The 18,511-nt window shown below is 34.6% G+C and overlaps 1 protein-coding gene across 8 annotated transcripts in view; it reads right to left on the reverse strand.

Annotated features, from left to right (window-relative positions):
• Nucleotides 1-18,511, reverse strand: part of KIF6 (kinesin family member 6) — a 146,603-nt gene that overhangs the window by 78,707 nt on the left and 49,385 nt on the right. For all 8 annotated transcript variants that reach the window (XR_009727322.1, XM_061365992.1, XM_061365994.1 and 5 more), the window contains 3 exons: nucleotides 15,276-15,379; nucleotides 1,763-1,868; nucleotides 721-856 (listed from right to left, as the gene is read on the reverse strand). Coding sequence is in view for 7 of the 8 variants with exons in the window: in XM_061365992.1 (XP_061221976.1) it covers nucleotides 721-856; nucleotides 1,763-1,868; nucleotides 15,276-15,379 (346 nt within the window). In the remaining variant the exon portion in view is untranslated. The remainder of the gene's footprint in view (nucleotides 1-720; nucleotides 857-1,762; nucleotides 1,869-15,275; nucleotides 15,380-18,511) is intronic.

The raw sequence follows: 18,511 nt of genomic DNA on the forward strand, positions 1-18,511 counted from the left end.
ATAAACTCAAAACAAAACCAAAACTATTTTTTTCAGTTCTCTGCCATAGTCAAACTTTAACCACCAAGTAGCCACAAAGTTAGGGACATAGATGCTGCAGTCTGCCCACAGTTCTGTCAACCTGCTAAAAATAATTCCCACCCATTGTGCAACAGTGCAGTTACTTGTGCTTCCTGTGAGGTGGTGAAACGGACATCTGAGCAGTTTAGTATTTTTATATGCAAAAAACTTCAGGTTTAATTTAAATTTTAAAGTTACACATAAAAAATACAAACTTAATATTTGTTATAAAGGAAATAGCCCAATAATCCCCAAAACAGCAGTTCATTTGGCTAAAAATAATACTTACAGGAGGTTCTACTCTTTGTAAGGTAATAAATTAGTCTTTATATAGCAACAGTTTCTTATTCTAAAAAATGGTTTAATTTGCTTCAGGGGAGTGTTTTAGATGTGGCCCGATCCACAGTATTTGGATGTTGGCTGGACCATTATAAAGCTAAGTGGTGCTTGGATGCAGGATTTTGGTTTGAGTCAAAACTGAAATAGAATCAGGTGCAAAGCAGGAGTCTTGTCACATAAAAGCTGGGAACTGAGTAATTCCTTTAACACAGTTGGGTTAGTAGAGAAAATTTCCTTCCATCAGCTAATGCCTCTCTCACACACACAAAAACCATTGCAGCCAGATCAGCTTAAAACCAAATTTTTCCTCAGAAAGGATACTGATTTCATTGTCTCTTTGCTGTAGAAGTTCTTTCATTTTTTTCAGTTCTTCTGCTTCTTTGTTGGTGTCTTTTTCTTCAGAGGTGTGTTGTAAGAGGCATTTTCTATCAGAAATCTTTGAATGATTCATTAGTTCCTATTAGAGGAAAAAAAAAAGCACACTCCTTTAACTTTAGCCCCAACTACATATTTATGCTTCCCTAAGAGCATCTAGCTGTGCTAGAAAAGGTAAGGCTTCTTAGACTCTTGAAAGAACAAAAGCATGCCACGCATTGACTTAAAATAACATGCACTTTAAGTGCGTATATGCACTTGGGAAAAGTTGTATTTGTTTATCTTCCCTACAAAAAGTACAATTTACCCTTTCTACATATAAATTCCAGTGTTCTCTGGTATTACAGAACTTTCATTATTAACACTGAAATTAAAACCTAATTATTTAAAGACTATAAATTAAGATCAGGAATGTGTATGCTATTATATTGGAAAACTATATCCCAAATTACAGAAAAGCTTATCTTTTATTGCTTTTCCTATTAACTTCACATGTTTTTCCTAATTTAAGTGTATTTTGTTTGCTCAGTGATTTAAGAGAGCTTACAGCAGTGTCAGGATAGTTAGTCTAACAGATTCAGGGATATGATGTTTTTATTCTTAATTTTCTCTCTTTCAATATAGTTTGTCCAAAATAAAGCCTCCATAGTGCTGGGAAATACATATGAATACACAGAGAGATCTTTGCTGGGGTTTCCACAAAATGCCACTGAATTTTTCCAACTAAATTTCAAATTTCTATCAGTCCTGTATGCATGTCACAGTTCAATTGTTTTACCCTTTTCCAGTGCCTCCCAACTGTATTGTATTACTTTTAATACTTTTCAACTCTGAATGTCTTCAATTTATTTTCAGTGCCAGCTGTGAATATTTAAATTAATTTAAATTATTTAAAATTTAATTATTTATTATTATTATTTATTTTATTAATTAAAATTATTTAAAATTTAATTATTTAAACCTAAATATCTAGGTTTAAAAGAAATACCTTCATATGAACAAAGCAATACTTGATCTTGCGCATGTCAGCACCAACGTCCAAAATGCTATCAGGATCATTATCTTTAAGAAACGTTCCAATCAACTCATCCAACCTGAAAAATACAAAGAATTTTTAAGGAAAAAAATCCCCACAAACATGCAGACAACTCTGTGAGGTTATGTGTCGAATACAGTCCAAGACTTCCCAGGATGACTTACATTGGTAGTCTATTTTCTTTCAAGGTCCATGCAATTTAAATACATTTTTGCTCCTGATACTAAAATCTGGATTTGATACTGTATCTTCTACAACTCCACATCAGAATACACTTGCACGTGCTAAGGAATACTTCTAGAACTAGCATCTAAGCATCTAAGAAGTAATCCTTTCCCCATTTATTTTAAAACCATCTCTTCTTCTACCACCCTGTAATTTAAAAGCTCTAAAGCCTGCCCTCTCAGAAAACTAAATATTTAGAGCCTTTGGGCATAGAATTTTTAAACATATATGATTATTCATGCAAATGAAAAATTGACTTCCTTTTCTAGTACAAGAGTCAGCAGATAGAACAGCTTTCATACATAAAATTATCTGCTCACATCACCAAGCACAGCAACTTATCTTGGAAATCTATAAACATCTGTATCAAAAAAGACTTACTGCTCTTCTTCTGACTAATGAAATGTAGTTAGTATTTTATTCTCTTGCAATTTGTTCTTATTTAACAAATATCTCATCTTCCATTAGGGAAAACCGATTCTTATTTTGGCAATTCAATCTTCATAAGAAAATCCAGCACTGAAAAGCATCCTCTTGCTTTTTCAAAACCAAAATAAAATATTCAGACTGGATAGCTACACAGGCATAACATACCATGCCTTTGGGATGGATGTCACAGCTGTGTGGACAGACAGATTTTCTCTTGCACATTCTGACTACCTTTCTTTGCAGTTCTTGCATTCCAAGATGCATGGCAAAGCATCTTCAAGAAAAAGGCCAAAGGATTTCTAAACCAAAACTAGCCCTCAGCCCACTTACTAAAGTACATTTCCAGAAAACCTTAAGTGCAAGTTCAAACTCCATAAACCAGCTATAGATTAAAGGCTTCCTTATTCATGACAAATTTTATAATCATAATTCTATGATTTTAAATGTTTATTTAGAATATTACCCTCCGAAGATTACATAAGATTCTGAACCTGAGTGAGCCAAGCTATCTACAGTGCCTACATCAAGTACCCAACTGCCTGAGAAGGGTAGGAGTTCAGGACCGTCTCTGTGCCTAGTGTTTCTTTTGGACTAATTGAGTTGCTCAATTAATACACAAGCCTTCTGAATGTCACATAATAGTCGTTTATCCTCTTCAGTGGCAGGATTGGGAATCTTGTGGCCATTTGATTATCTTAAACACTTTGCTTTAACAACATAGAGAAATTTCAGGCATTATAATTATCAAAAGTTCACCCTGAAGTAGGTGATTGGGATATTGCCATGCTTTGTAAGACTTCTATTATTAAGATTCCTCACATAACTATATACTGTAGTAACAATTCCCTGCTGGAGAGTAAAACAATGAGACACACAGCAAACAAAAAAAAAAAAAAAACGAAAAAGAAAAAAATTATTTTCAGGTGATAAATATCTGAAAATCAGTAGCTTTAGGACTGGAATAAAAATTGGAAAGCATAACAGAGAGTTTTGGTTATTCATCCTCTCCAGAATTCACCATGGTGAATTGTCAATTTTCAAAGGAGGAGGAAAAGATGAGAAAAACAGAGAGGAAATTTCAGTTAGTTTCAGGTAAACTATATTTTCCCATTTTCATTATTTCAGTCAACAGACAAAAGATATGTTTTCTGTACCACCCCTTACATGTGCAAAATTCACAATTTCTGAATTTATAGAACACTCCCTGAAGTCTATGTGAGCTGTACATGTGGAAGTCTTAAAGTGTAGACAGCTAAAGAAAAATATTAGCTACAGAGGAATTAACTGGCATTGACTTGCTTCTCGAGTTAAGAGACTATAAAAATTACTGGGTAAAAGAGACCAAAATTTTACCTATTGCTACATGATTTTTTCTGCATGAAGAATCCACCAGAACAGAGGCCAAGATTAGATAAGAGATTATTCATACTTTCTGAAGACACACTAAGCACAATGAGCAGGAGAATTAATCCTTTATATGTGAAGGTAGGCATTTGTGTAAGCATTGGGAAGAGAGAAGCATTAATACTACTAATGAGAATGCGATACATTCTCATTATGTGATACAAATATGATACAAACACAGGGAAGTCAGTATTTGTCACTGCCTTAAGCATCTTATTGATTTCAGTATGAGGAAAGCAGAAAAAAAAAGTTTTTTATAACAAGACTCTCTAGAATGAACAAGTCCAGAGAAGGGCCACGAGGGTGGTCAGGGGACTGGAGCACCTCCATATGAAGATAGGTTGAGAAAGTTGGGGCTGTTCAGCCTGGAGAAGAGAAGGCTGTGTGGAGACCTCATAGCAGCCTTCCAGTAGCTTAAGGGGGCCTATAAAGATGCTGGGAAGGGACTCTTCATTAGGGACTGTAGTGACAGGACAAGGGGTAACAGGTTAAAACTTAAACAGGGAAGTTCAGATTGGATATAAGGAGGAAATTCTTTCCTGTTAGGGTGGTGAGGGACTGGAATAGGTTGCCCAGGGAGGTTGTGAATGCTCCATCACCGGCACTGTTCAAGGCCAGGTTGGACGAAGCCCTGGGTGAGATGGTTTAGTGTGAGGTGTCCCTACCCATACTCAGATTATGACCAATTTAGGCTACGGGAATCAATCAAAACATTACACTAACTTGCACTATTACCATTACCAGAATAACACTAAGCAAAGTTAAAATATTTCAGGAGAAGAAAAAAAATACAATTCTTGTAAAATAATGCTCTATTTTTTTCAAAATTATTATCATACCAGTCAAGAGTCAAGGTTAATTTGTTAAGAATAGAAATTAGACAAGCTGTAGCTATAGATATGAGATGCTATTTTCTTTCTCTTACATTACCTTTAATGTATTTGGCATTCTTGAAAAAACACAACCGCTCAATTCATTTTTTCTTATTCCAAAGGACTACATAGAAGCCAAAAGATAGTTGAGCACTAGAAGACTAAGTCAAGTCTCAAATAGCAGAATGTAAATCAGAAATTATAACCAATTCAGCCTCCTTGCCAATTGTAGCAGAATCTTCATTGTATTTTTTGATAAATTTGTAAAATTTCACCTTTAAGAATTAGAACAAAAATAGACCAATCTAGTCTAAACACTATGAAAAAGACCAAAATAAAGAATAAAAAAAGAGCAAAATGATAACCCTTATGAATACCAGCAAAAGAAATCACTGCCATCCCTCACATTTTTTAGGCTTCTGGGTAAAAACTACCAGAACTCTTCTGAAATCAACATAGTCTGACAACACTCTGGATATTCTGGGACTCTTCCAGTACACTGAAGTATTAAACAAAGGTAAAAAATGAACTGACAATATGATACAGATGAAACTTGAAATTTCTCAATAAACAGACCTTATTTAACCATTATTTTTCAAGTGATTTATAGAATCATAGAACCATAGAATGGTTTGGGTTGGAAGGACCTTAAAGTTCATCTAGTTCCAACCCCTCTGTCACAGGCAGGGACATCCTCCCCTAGACCAGGTTGTTCTAAGCCCCATCCAACATGCTCTCAGACATTGCCAGGGATGGTGCAGACAGAGCTTCTCTGGGCAACCTCTTCCAGTGTCTCACCACCCTTATAGCAAAGAAATTCTTAATATCTAAGTCTACCCTCTTTCAGCTTAAAACCATTCCCCATTGTCCTGTCACTCACTACATGTCCTTGTCAAAAGTCGTCTCTAGATTTCTTGTAGGCCTCCTTTAGGCCCTGGAAGCTGCTCTAAGATCTCCCCAGAGCTTTCTCTTCTCCAGGCTGAACAAGCCCCACTCTCTCAGCCCATCTTCATAGGAGAGGTGCTCCAGCCCTCTGACCATTTATACAGTAGTTAGATTTGCAGTTTTACAACTGGAAAAAAATGTTAATTCCAGTCCATTTCCATAGATGTTCACAGAATAAAGGAGACTATAAACAATCATGGGAGAAGGGTTAAAAAAAAAAAAAAGATTCATCGGAGCAGAAACCTGAATAAAGAGATGGTCTCCATACCATCGCCTGAAGATCCACACCAGGAATTCTCTTTCACACTGAAGACACCTTAAAAAAAATACTCAGCCTCAGTCTTCTCACTGCTCATCTTAGAAAGAGGAATTGCACTCAGCTTGATGAGAAAAAGCAATGAAATTATGTGGTTAGGTGCAAACACAGAATTGAAAATAGCTGAATTTTCCAGTGGAAATATGCAGCATGTACCTTCATTTTTAAATTTGATACTCATTTAATGTAAGATGGTCAATTTAAACTTTAAATTTGAGGTATTTTTGTTATACTGCTCAGTTACATCAGAAAAGGCTAAATTGATCTGAAATAGAAGTATCTAACCACAAGATACTTGCACTGAAAGTTCTAAACTAACATAAAAGCAGCTCTAAAAGTGCTAAAAATTTATTTCTGTGTAGAAACAAGTATTAAACTAATAGTATTTTATTTGTTGTAGTTAATAGCATTAGCAAGCCAGCTAATGCATTCTTCATTACTTCCAGAATACTAAGGCTCTCAATAATATTTCCATGCAGAACTTGTGCTAATCAAATTTGGAGCATGGATAATCATAGGTAATTTCACATGACAGAAAAAAAAAAAAAAATTAAAATCAGATGAAGATGTCTCTTCTAATTTCTGGATAACCAAAATAGTTCCCTATTTTTTCCTTTTCTCTTGTATATTGGTTAGGTAAAGGAAGTTATAGACTATTAAATATTTATTATTAATTTTATTAAAGTAGATGAAGCTTAAAAAGGGGATTTTTCATACACCTTTATTCTTCCTTTTAGAACTGTGAGGTTCTGCTCTAGGGACAGCAGGCCTAATTTATACTAATAAGACCAAGGGTGTGCTGAAGCCCATTGCCAGAACCCTGCTCTATCAGAAAGAATAGTTTTCCCAACAAAAATTGCCCAAAGGAGGAAGCATATGGAAGTATCAAGCAAAGACCCATTTTCTGTGGAAAACAGCAGTAAACAAAGCTAGAGTTTTCTTTCTCAGTTCTCATCAGAAAAATCTCAAAACAACCAAAAAACATGAGTGAAAAATTTCACAAACACAAAAAAAATCTAAGTGAATGGCTAGGGAACAGTATCAAGTAATTTATGAGATTAATTTAAAACTCATTTTGATAATGGTATTTTATATGTTAACCTAGTACAAAAAGAAAGATATGACAGTGCTGATCCACGTGAGTTTGAATCACGACACCAGACATTGCAAATGCAAGCTGTGTCAAGCACGAGTCTGTTCTTATGCTGATGCTGGGAAGAAAACTCAGCATAAACCAGTCATAAACAGTTGGTATGGAAAGATGTTAAACTAACAGTGCTCTCTGGTTAGTAACTGTGAATCAGGCCCAAATTCTTGGTCTAGCCATTTCTCTCCTTACAGTTTTTGTGCAAATAATGTAAACACACCCTGTACTGCAGCTCTCAGCTTTTATATTATCAACTTTATTTCCCTTCTGTTACTTTCTGCCCTTCAGAAATTATTTTTCATTGAACCCTGATTACCATTTAGGCCACACATAAATCACAAAAGCTTTCAATCAACACTACTTTAGATTCCATGCAATATTTCTGATAGCCGAGCTCCAGAATGCTTAGATGAGCATTGTGCTACTTCAGTTTCAGCCATCTATTAAATAACAGACTTCCATATTTAGAATAAGAAATCCACTTCTGAATCAGGCATATGTTTGCATGAACCAGGACGCAAATTACACAGCTGAAATGCATCAGAAAAGCACTCCTCTCCAACTGAGAGTATTTTTTTAAAGTTTAGAGCTCTCAATAGCATGCAGGATGCATGGTCTCAAAACACAGATTTGGAAGGACTCATTTTGACCTTGCTTTCTGTGTCATGATTAATTTCTGGGAGAAATTGCCTTTTAACTGATCACTGTTTTTTTTTGCCCTGATCACTGACACTCTATATTATGTATCGAAATTAAGTTCACTTAAAGAACAATGAATTTTGTGTGCTAGATGTGAACTCTGACAAACAAAATGGAATTCCAAGTTTATGAAAAATACTAAGCTGCAAACAAAGAAGTTACTGAAAAACTTGCAGTAATCAGAGAGGTTGCTTCAATTAAAGAAGCTTGTTTACCTAGACTTTTGCAATAGCTTTTCTATTGGTAGCATACTTCATACCAATTTCTTTATATGTTAATTTTGAAAATTATCTGTAAGTGTTTTTATTATATGTTACTAAAAAAAAAGTAACTCCATATCTCCACATTTTTTATGAATCTAGCTAAAAAGAATTATATGAAGCAGAATTTTATTTATATTTAATAAGAGCCATCCTCATAAGTTATCTTCAAGTATGCATCAGTATGGGAAGACCATGGAGTTTTTAAGCAGAAAATTTTGTCAATAATGCTGTGGAGGAAAGAAGGAAAAAGGGAAGGTATTTCCAGGCATTATTTTAATGTTTTCAGGCCATACTAATGACATGAAAAAGAAGATAAATTACACAGAACACATCTGAACTTGCCCTGAGAACAGCATACATTACTGATGGGTAGTGAACATGAAAGTAATTGCCTAACATATAATTGACATATGCAGAGGATAATGCTATATTCTATATTCCAGAAATACCTGCTTAACATCTAATTTAACTGAAGTGGGTTCATTCCTAGATGAAAAAATAATGAGTAAGGTAACTACATAGCAAACCGGTTATCTAAGCCTTCACACAATTCCCTTAGCAGGTAAGAAGAGCACTAAAATATTTGAAAATAAAATTTTGAAAATAGGGCTTCTAATTTTGTAAAGCAATCAAACAAACAGTAACATACTTAAAGATGATTACCATTAAACGCTTGCACTGCATAGTAGAGAAGCATACAACTCCTATTCTAGATATAAACCCCCCCTTTCCTTTTTGTTAAGCATATGGGCAAAGCCATTTCTGCTCTTCCTTATTTGAGGAGATTCTTCTGAATTACATGGCTACAATGTGGCAAACAGATGTAAAGAGTTTCTACACAGTTGAAAATCATTCAGCTCAATGATGAAACGCACACAGATCAAAATCTTTGTACAGGTAAGTCAAGGGGAGATTTGGCATAGACTATAAAGAAATCAAGACTGGCCTATACAGGAGAAAAAATGCCTGCACTAACACTCCATATACAATTTTTTTTTTTTTTAAATTTCAAAGAAACATGTCAAGTAGCTTACTGAGTAGGTAATTTCCTTTTTCAATGGCACTTTATAATAGCAGACTGAAAGTACATACATAACGAAATGCTACTTACTGCCAGCTAATATTTGTGTCCATACAAGTAGTCAGATTCAAATCACTAGAGTATATCTAAAACTAGCAAAAGAACACTAAGCTTCAGTTTATCAAAATTTAAAAAATATAAATAACTCTAAGTAGAAGATAGCAAGAACCTAAAAACAAAGGTAGGACAAGCATAATGGGTACTTAAGGATGTCAAAAGGACTCATGGATGAACACAGAGATATTTCTAAAATATAGAAGATAGCAGTTCTGAAAAAAATTGCATAAAGTGCCATTTACAGGTTATTAATTAGATGTAAAAGTTCAGAAGAAAGCGATTTTCAAAAAGTATTTAAAGTGCCAAAATTTGCAAGCAGCTATTTAGCAGCACTTTCAGATGCAACTCAGCTGACCAAGCATTCAAAAAATTTCAGTGAGATTCAAAAAGCTGCTTTTGAACATATACATTTGGAAATTGGCTCAAAGATTTTCAAGATTTTTTTAAATATCTAAATAATAAAATTTAGCTATGCTATCTTTTCCCCATATATCTCACTAATATCAGTTGCCCTATATTTCATTACCTTTCTTGAAACCACACAATTTTTGATGACTTCTGAATATTAGAAAACACGACATTGTGTATACTGTCCCACTCTTCCCAATTAACCAAACTTGCTAATCTTGGAAAATAATTTTAAATTATCGCTCAATAATTTTGATGTAAAATGTGATCAGTTTAAATACGATTTTTTTTCCAGTCTTGAAATAAAATAGTAAGATCACAGAAAAGTATTTACATTTATTTTAAGCATCCAGTTTACATTAGGAATTTAACTTCCTGTGCTGTCACTAAAGGTTTTATAACATGTAAGAAAAATAATGCCCTCTACAGAAATATATTGATTTAATAGCATAGAAGCTATTGTGTAGCTAATTGGGTAGAAGCTAATGTGAGACATTTTAAGACTACTAAGGTAGCTTCTTTTCTCTTGGATTTTGCCTACACAGCTTATGTCAGTCTGCTAACTTCTGCACAAATCCACTGTCTGCAGAGCTGTGTTGACATAAGGCAAGTTAATATGCTTCTATTTCTTCCACCTTGCAACTGAAATTGAACACTGACATCAGTAAATAAGAACATTTGCTCTGCTTTGTAAATGAAACCATTTGTTCAATAGCTTAACCATGAGTAACTGTTAAAGCTCTATATCATGCAACAGTGCAATATTAATAACATGATAGCATACAGATGTCACAATGTTGAAACAGAAAAATGAAAGACAGAAAGAAGAAATGAGATATCCAGGACTTGAGTGAGATTAACGATATATGACTGTTGAAGTAAAAAATACAAGTGTCTGTAACGTATGTATCTGAAAGAAATAAGGTAAAGTTATTAATAAATTGAAGTGCTAAGCCAGTACTTCCAGTCTTGTTTTTAGAGAATTAAAGCTGGCAAAAGCTCTGGAAGCGTGGATGCTCTGGAACACGGGACCATGATTTGAAATCCTGACTTTCTGGGCACACACTGTAAATTGCTAGTGAGATCATTTATAACAACAACAACAATAATTGTTAAAAAAATCCCAAACAATTAAAACAAAAAGGACTCGCCCTTTTATTTTTGGCATACTTCTCAAAAAAAAAAAAAAAAATCCCCAAACCCCAAGGCCATTTAATTCTATTCTAAAGCATAATACAGAAGCAAGTAAGAGTACAATTTCCTTTTATTTGGTTTGTATGATGCTATTTTCTATATTTTTCAAAAATAGTCCAAAGTGTTCCTTTGTCTTTTTTTTTTTTTTTTCCTTCCCTAAACAAGAAACTAATTCTCAAACTCAAATAAATATTTAGAGATCAGCCCCTTACAGATAAGGAAGTAGATGGCAAGATCCAAAGCAAGCCATTCAGATTTTGGAAGCCTTTTATGAACTACATTCTGAACCACTTACGTAATCTAGCTGAACTTCTTATGCTGTGCTTTTAAAATAAACAAAATGAGAACAGCAGAATTCATGTATAACATTTATGAAAATAAAATAATAAAATAAAAATGATGACATTACCATTTAATACAGAATTCTGAAGTAAGAATTCCAGACATCTGTAGCATTATTCACAGGATTGAAAAACTGTATTGTATTATAACTTAGAATTCAGCATAAAAGTCAAGAACATGTTTTCCATTTCATTTTAAACTTGGTGAATGACAATGTGACGTAGCGCTTATGAGGAAAGCCTATTTGACAAGATATTTTTTCCCTTCCATTATATGCCTAACAATAATGGGAAATACTAAACTTTCAACATCTAACAATTTTAACTGGAGAGAGTAGACCCCTGAAAGTAAACAAGTGGAATAAAGCCCATTACTGTAGGAAGTGTTTGGCATTTCTTGACTTACTACACCAAGTAACATATAAAATATAGTTTTAACATAATATTAATACTTATTTCCAGGGCAATCACTAACACGTATTGCCTGTAACACATACAGAGAGAAAAATAACCATTTTATTAGACTAAAAATATTATCTTATCTACACATGTACCACTGGACCCAGTTTCATTTTGGCACCCACCTTCTACTGAAAATTGCCTAACAGAAGGCCTTATGCTGAGACAACAAAATAAATATGAACTTGGTGCCTGAAGTTTTTATTAACATATTTTGTACCTTTCATCATCTGTGTTGCAAACCAAAGAATAAATAAAAAATTTGGCACAAAATAGTTTCAAGCAGATTAATATTGGTATGACCTCCCTTGAAATGCATATAATGAATCAGAAGAATTAACACACATCTATTTTTTTAATGAGACTATATTCAGTAACACTTCTTATTAATTACTTTGTTTGTAATAAAATGAATCAGACTAAGACTTTTGTTAAAGTTAAAAGATTTTTAAAAGAACTATGTAAACTTGGATTATTTGTATATATACACAATATATATACTCACATACATATACATGTCAAGATACAGTTTGTTTAAGTTTAAACAGAAGATATCCTGACTAAGATATGTCTAAACAGTATTTGAAATCCATACTGACCCTAATTATAATTTCCTCTCTGGCATATTAAAAAAGCACCAATCACAAAAAAAAATTAATTTCATCTGTTTGGAATTCCCTACAGCACCACTCTCTTAAAAACACTCACAATAATGTGCAACACAGTATGCTGCATTATCACGTATAGCATGTTTCTTTTCCTTTTCTGTCTAACAATCCATACATTTCCTGATAAGTAATATTATTTAGGTTTCATTAGAGATGTGAAACTAGATGTGAACAACAACATAGATATCTTCCAGTAATAGTAAAACGTGATTATATCAGCCTTCATTCAGGTCAATACGTCTCTTTGGACTACTTACTTCTGTATTTTTCTTTAATTTCAACGAACTCTCCAGATAACGAGCAGCTCCAAACTCAGATGGCCAGTCTCAATAAACAGAACTGTCATAAAGATTTACTGTGTTATGCATTGATAGCTCTAACTGGAGACAGAACACTGAGATATTATCTGTTGATTTTACATGCTCAGGACACTTATGGACAGGAGACTCAGGCAGATGTAAGCCATCATGGTCACAAATATTTTGCCCTATGAAAGCTAGCTCAAAATGCATACATGTTCAAAACCTCAGAAAGATATTTTCATTGAAGTAGTGGCTTTTTATACTATCATATCATGATATATAGATAACCATTTCATTTGGGTATTTAGCTCACATCAGTTGTTTACCTATGAACACTCTGCTTAACTGGTAAAAAAAAGATTGACTTATCTCTCAACATTCTATTCAACTGCACACATAGCACTAATAAACCAGTCTGACTCATGAGTATGACAGTTACTCTCTAACAGTACCTTCTGCTCCCTGCTTGAAACTGTACAGTACCTTCTGCTCCCTGCTTGAAACTGTTACCCATAAAAACTCTATCCAATTATTTTTTCCATTTTAAGTCTATATTAAAAATTGCTATCTTTGAACAAGGTCACTATATGGCATTTATGACTGATGAATTTAATTGTTTGAGGTCCTTTTTTATTATTGGTTCTCAAGAAAAGTATTGTACCTCAGTCAGCAGTACTTAAACTTTATTCTATATTTTAATTGCACAGTGTATGTACCAAGAAAGAACTTGTTTCTGAAACATGAACACACATGCCATGTAAGCCTAAGTAAAGATAAATTATAAACTTAAAAAAACTTAGAATTTTGTGTTGTCCTAATTTAGTTGAGGTACTTGAAAGTTATTTTTCCTTCTGTGTCTTCTTACAGGTAGAAACTCATTAAAGTATCTTACATGCAAATTTCTGAAAAAATGGGATGCAAAATTGCTTGCTGTGATCTCAGAAGAAACCTTTTCAGATAATGTAATGCACTATATATTGTGCTATATATAAAAACAGGAAAACCAACTGACACACTTCTTAGTCACATATTTCTGGAACAAGGCCTCCCAGATGTACGCTATAGTGCAACTCTATGCAGAGGATACATTCCTAGTTTTTCTTTGCATATCCATATTAATCACTTTCGTTAACTGTGAACCCATTTGCATTTGTAAAACTGCCATTTTCATGGCAAATAGAAATCTTAGAAAGTAAGATTCATGAGTGTGGCCTAAATAACCCAAATTATTTCTAAACTCCCAGCTTACATATAAAAACTAAAAAATAAACATGACTACAGTGGAAGATTTCTGTGACAAGGTTTATACTAATGTTATGGAAGTGCATCTTTAAATGACTATATATATATTATCTAAGTATATCTGAATAGCCATTGAGAGTCATTCCTCTTCTTAAAGACTAGTTCTGCCAGGCTAAAAAGAAACAATCTAATAAGGGCATTTAATTTTACATGTAAAACAAATGAACAAACAAATAAATAAATAAATAAGAGAGATAGCTCTCTGTTCTTGTTATTTCTATAATTTTCTTTCTATGGCTTGATTTTGTCACAGAGTGCTACCCTGTTATGTTCTTGTTGCAGAATGATAAATAAATATTAACCCAGTAGGAACTGAGGGGACTTTCTCTTTAGAAGATTATACTGGTAACTGTCTATGCTGAAAATAACCCAGATTAACAAGGTAAACAAAATATATACATAATGCTATCTAGCTCCCAAACCTTGATAGAGATGTCTTTAGTTTCTGAATTAAACAATCAAAACCAAGAATTAATGACAACAATCTACATGAGAAACTCAAATTTCAAGATTGAAGCTTGTCCTTATGTCTCCAGAATCTGATGGAAATCAGGAGAAATTATTATCATTTTTAGCTTTCTTCTGGATCAGTTCCAAGAGAAATTAAATAAAGGCTAAAATCTCTCAGAGCTTCAACGTAGTTACCATTAATATACTAACCAAAGTTTCTAGACAGTTTCTACTTCCTTTATACAGATGAGGTAGAGATATTAAATAGGTTCATCCTACAGAATCAATTAAATTTTCGGAACTGGGTATTGAATTTGTTATTGTGAACATTTAGACCTAAATAAACACTTCTAGATTATAAAGTTCTTTTTTATCAATCTGTTACAAATTGCTGTAAGATATTACAATAATTATGTTAATTAATCGTGTTTTCAATAGCATGCTCAGTTAAAAAAACCTAATATTTGGCTTTTAAGACATTGATTAATTGTGTATCAGAAAGCAAGATTTCTCTTGGCCTACATCAAACTAACAGTGCAGCAGGATCCTTCTCAGCAAAAAGAATATTTCTTGAATTTTACTCTAATTGCCTATCTGCTTCTGTGACTGTTTTTTCATTCTGCACTATTATACAACACTTCTTTTTGCCTGGCATCTGACAGGCATTCCCATCCTTTGCGTTTACTCCACTTCCTCAAAGCTGAGGCTGCAAAAACACAGCCAGCAGCCTCATATAGCAGTTCATGGAAAACTGCCATTCTAACCTGGCACCTAACTTCACATTATTATTCTCACTCAGAGAAATTTAAAACTCTGAGATGAATTTAAATATTTATGCTACCAAAGAAACGGATTAAAAATATCACCACAAAAGAAGAAATTGAAAACAATGTAAGCCATTACTGAAGTAGCTCTTCTTGTGAAAGTTCTGATGTTCTTTCTTTGCCAGTCACCAGCACAAGCTCATCCTTCAGCTCCCGGATCTCCTTTTTCAGTTGGACAATAATCTACAGACAGCAATGCAGAAACCAAGCATCACCAACAGATTAATAGCTAGTTTATGATTTTCATATTGGAAGGCTGAGTGAAAGATATATGTTTTGAATTTCTCTTTTTCTTAACATTTCTTTTTTAAAAACAGTCCAAATGCCTTAAATATTCAAAGCTCTTTTTTTTTTCCTTTTCCATTTATAAAAACAAGATAAGTCTTCCAAACCCTGTAAATTCTATGTGTTAGAAGACACAGCTGTACAGGAGTTCAGAAGATTGTTTGCAAAAGAAAAAATAACTTTCCATAGGAATAAAAATGGCTTTCTGACTATCAGTTTTGCCTGTTAGTAACCAAAACACATTTGAAATAGAAATGATGTTTTTGTTAGAGAAAGGACAAATACACATCAGTGACTTTTATAAAGAAACAGAAATTCCAAAACAGTATCTTAGTACTTTAATCTTAACTTTTCTTCTCTTGCTTGTAACATTTCACTCTTATTACAATTATATCATACTATAATTATAGGATGTATCCGTTGCTAACAACAAATAAATATTATAAGTTAACATTAAATTGCGTTAATGAATAGTAATGATTGCAATAGTGACTTGGAGAACTATACTTCATTTTTAAATTCTAATAGCTCATTATTGGAGCCTGTACCTTTGGGAAAAGTGCCTGTATCAAATGGTATTTTACAAACCATCAGCTTCCCAAGGCCAAATTCTACAAATCGGAGGCAATATGCAAACCCCTGAGTCTGAAACATAAATGAGCAAGTTCATGGATACTTTATGATTGAACTTTTTATTAATGCATCACCTTCTAACGGCTCAAATGTTTCAAGAATCCAATGGTATTTTTAGATGGGCATGAATACACTGATTCAATGTGCAAACTAAGTTTTGAAGAGAATAAAGTTTTCAAGGAAAAATTAATTATTCTTGATTGCATGCAATTTCTAGAAACAAGACTGTTGAAACTGATGACACATTTGCACTGGATGTTAAAATTCCTTCAGACATTTGTATTTCTTTTAATGATTAAATTTAACCATGATTTCCTAACTTTAAATGAGTATTTTTATTTCACAATTCAAAATAATCTAAACTTACATATGATTATTTCTTTTAACTCTAAACTTACTGGGTACGCACTTACCAGTATAAATATGAAAAGCAAGCTTATGATATTTTATATAAGAATCTATTAAGGTTAATTATTTGTTATTTATTATTATTTGTTAATTACAGATGTTGCAGGAGTGCTTCAAGAATATTGCAGGTCAAACATTTTAACCTGATTTTAGGTTGCCTCACTCTGATGGCACACTCTGATGTAGTCTCTGCCAGTTACTGAGTCAATAAAACAACGGCAGGTGATAAGGTGCACTGGAAGTCGCAGACCCAACCCTGCATGCAGGCGGTTCAGGACATTGGTCGCTCAAGTCTGACCCAGGAGATGACAGTCTTGTTTGGCAGCATCCTGAATGACCAAGCAGCCTTTTTCAAGGACAGCACTGCTTGCTCCATATGGAGAGAGGCCTAGAAAAGGTGGCCTAACCAAAGCTCATCTCCCCCTCCACCTGGTTGGCTAGCCGCGGCCAACGGGCATCTTCTATTGCGGTCAATTAAAAACAAAGAGACAAAGGCATACACCTGCCTCCAAAGGTGTGTCCAGATTGACACTCGCATGTTGGAACATCAGAACCATGCTTGATACAGTGAACAGTGGGCGTCCTGAGCGCCGTTCTGCGCTAATTGCCCATGAATTGTCACATCTTAACATCGATATAGCTGCTCTCAGTGAAGTTCGCCTTCATGAGGAAGGTAGCCTCAAAGAACATGGTGCTGGCTATACACTCTACTGGTCAGGCAAACCCAAAACTGAAAGTCATCTTTCTGGAGTCGGCTTCATGATTAAAAACTCCATAGCCTCCAAACTTAAAAATTTGCCGATAGGTCATTCCGACCGTATTATCTCCTTAGGTCTTCCACTGCACAATAAGCAACATGTTGTTCTTTTCAGCATATATGCTCCAACTCTGCAAGCTGACCCTGAAGAAAAAGAAAAATTCTACTCCGACCTGCGTCACCTCACTCAGAAAGTTCCTATAGAAGATAAGATCATAATCCTTGGTGACTTCAGCGCCCGAGTAGGAAAGAACTTTGAAGCCTGGAAAGGAGTACTAGGCAAGCACAGTGTTGGCAACTGCAATGATAACGGTCGTCTCTTACTAGAGTTCTGTGCAGAGCAACAGCTTACCATCACCAACACTATCTTCCAGCAGAAAGACAGCTGGAAGACAACCTGGATGCATCCACGATCTAAACATTGGCACCTTATTGATTATGTTTTAGTGTGCCAGAGAAATATTCGTGATGTCTGCCAGACCAGAGTGATGCCTAGTGCAGAATGCCAAACAGACCACCGCCTTGTGCGTTGCAAACTTAATTTCCACTTCAAGCCCAAACCTAAGAGGGGCGGCATTCCAAGGAGGAGGCTCAATGTTGATAATCTTCAAATAGCTGCAGTGAGGGACAGCTTTCAGGCTAACCTTCAAACTAGGCTTGAAGACCAACTTATAGATTCTTCTCCTGAAGCGCTTTGGCAACATATCAAAAACAGCATCCTGCAGTCCTCTGTAGAATCCATTGGGTTCTCCTCAAAGAAAAACAAAGACTGGTTTGACGATAGCAACCAAGAGGTCCAGGAATTGCTGACAAAAAAGAGATCTGCTCATCAAGCACACCTTGCTCAGCCACTCTGCCATGTAAGAAAAGCAGCCTTTCGTCTTGCATGTAGCAAACTCCAACAGAAACTTAGAGACATCCAGAACAAGTGGTGGGTCAACCTAGCAGAAAAGACTCAACTATGTGCAGATTTGGGTGACCACAGAGGATTCTATGAGGCTCTGAAGGCAGTGTATGGACCCACAGTCCAGGTTCAAAGCCCCTTACTTGGTGCAGATGGCCAAACGCTTCTTACAGATAAAATCTCCATCCTGAATCGTTGGTCTGAACATTTTCAAACCCTCTTTAGTGCTAATCGTGTAGTCCAAGGTGAAGGAATCCAGCACATTCCGCAACATCCGGTGAAAAACGAATTGGATTTAGCCCCTACCATGGGAGAGACTCTTAAGGCC

This window comes from Neopsephotus bourkii, unplaced genomic scaffold (assembly GCF_033783945.1).
Source record: "Neopsephotus bourkii isolate Nb327-2 ecotype Australia unplaced genomic scaffold, CSIRO-AGI_Nbou_v1 NB_1292, whole genome shotgun sequence".
Lineage (NCBI taxonomy): Eukaryota > Metazoa > Chordata > Aves > Psittaciformes > Psittacidae > Neopsephotus > Neopsephotus bourkii.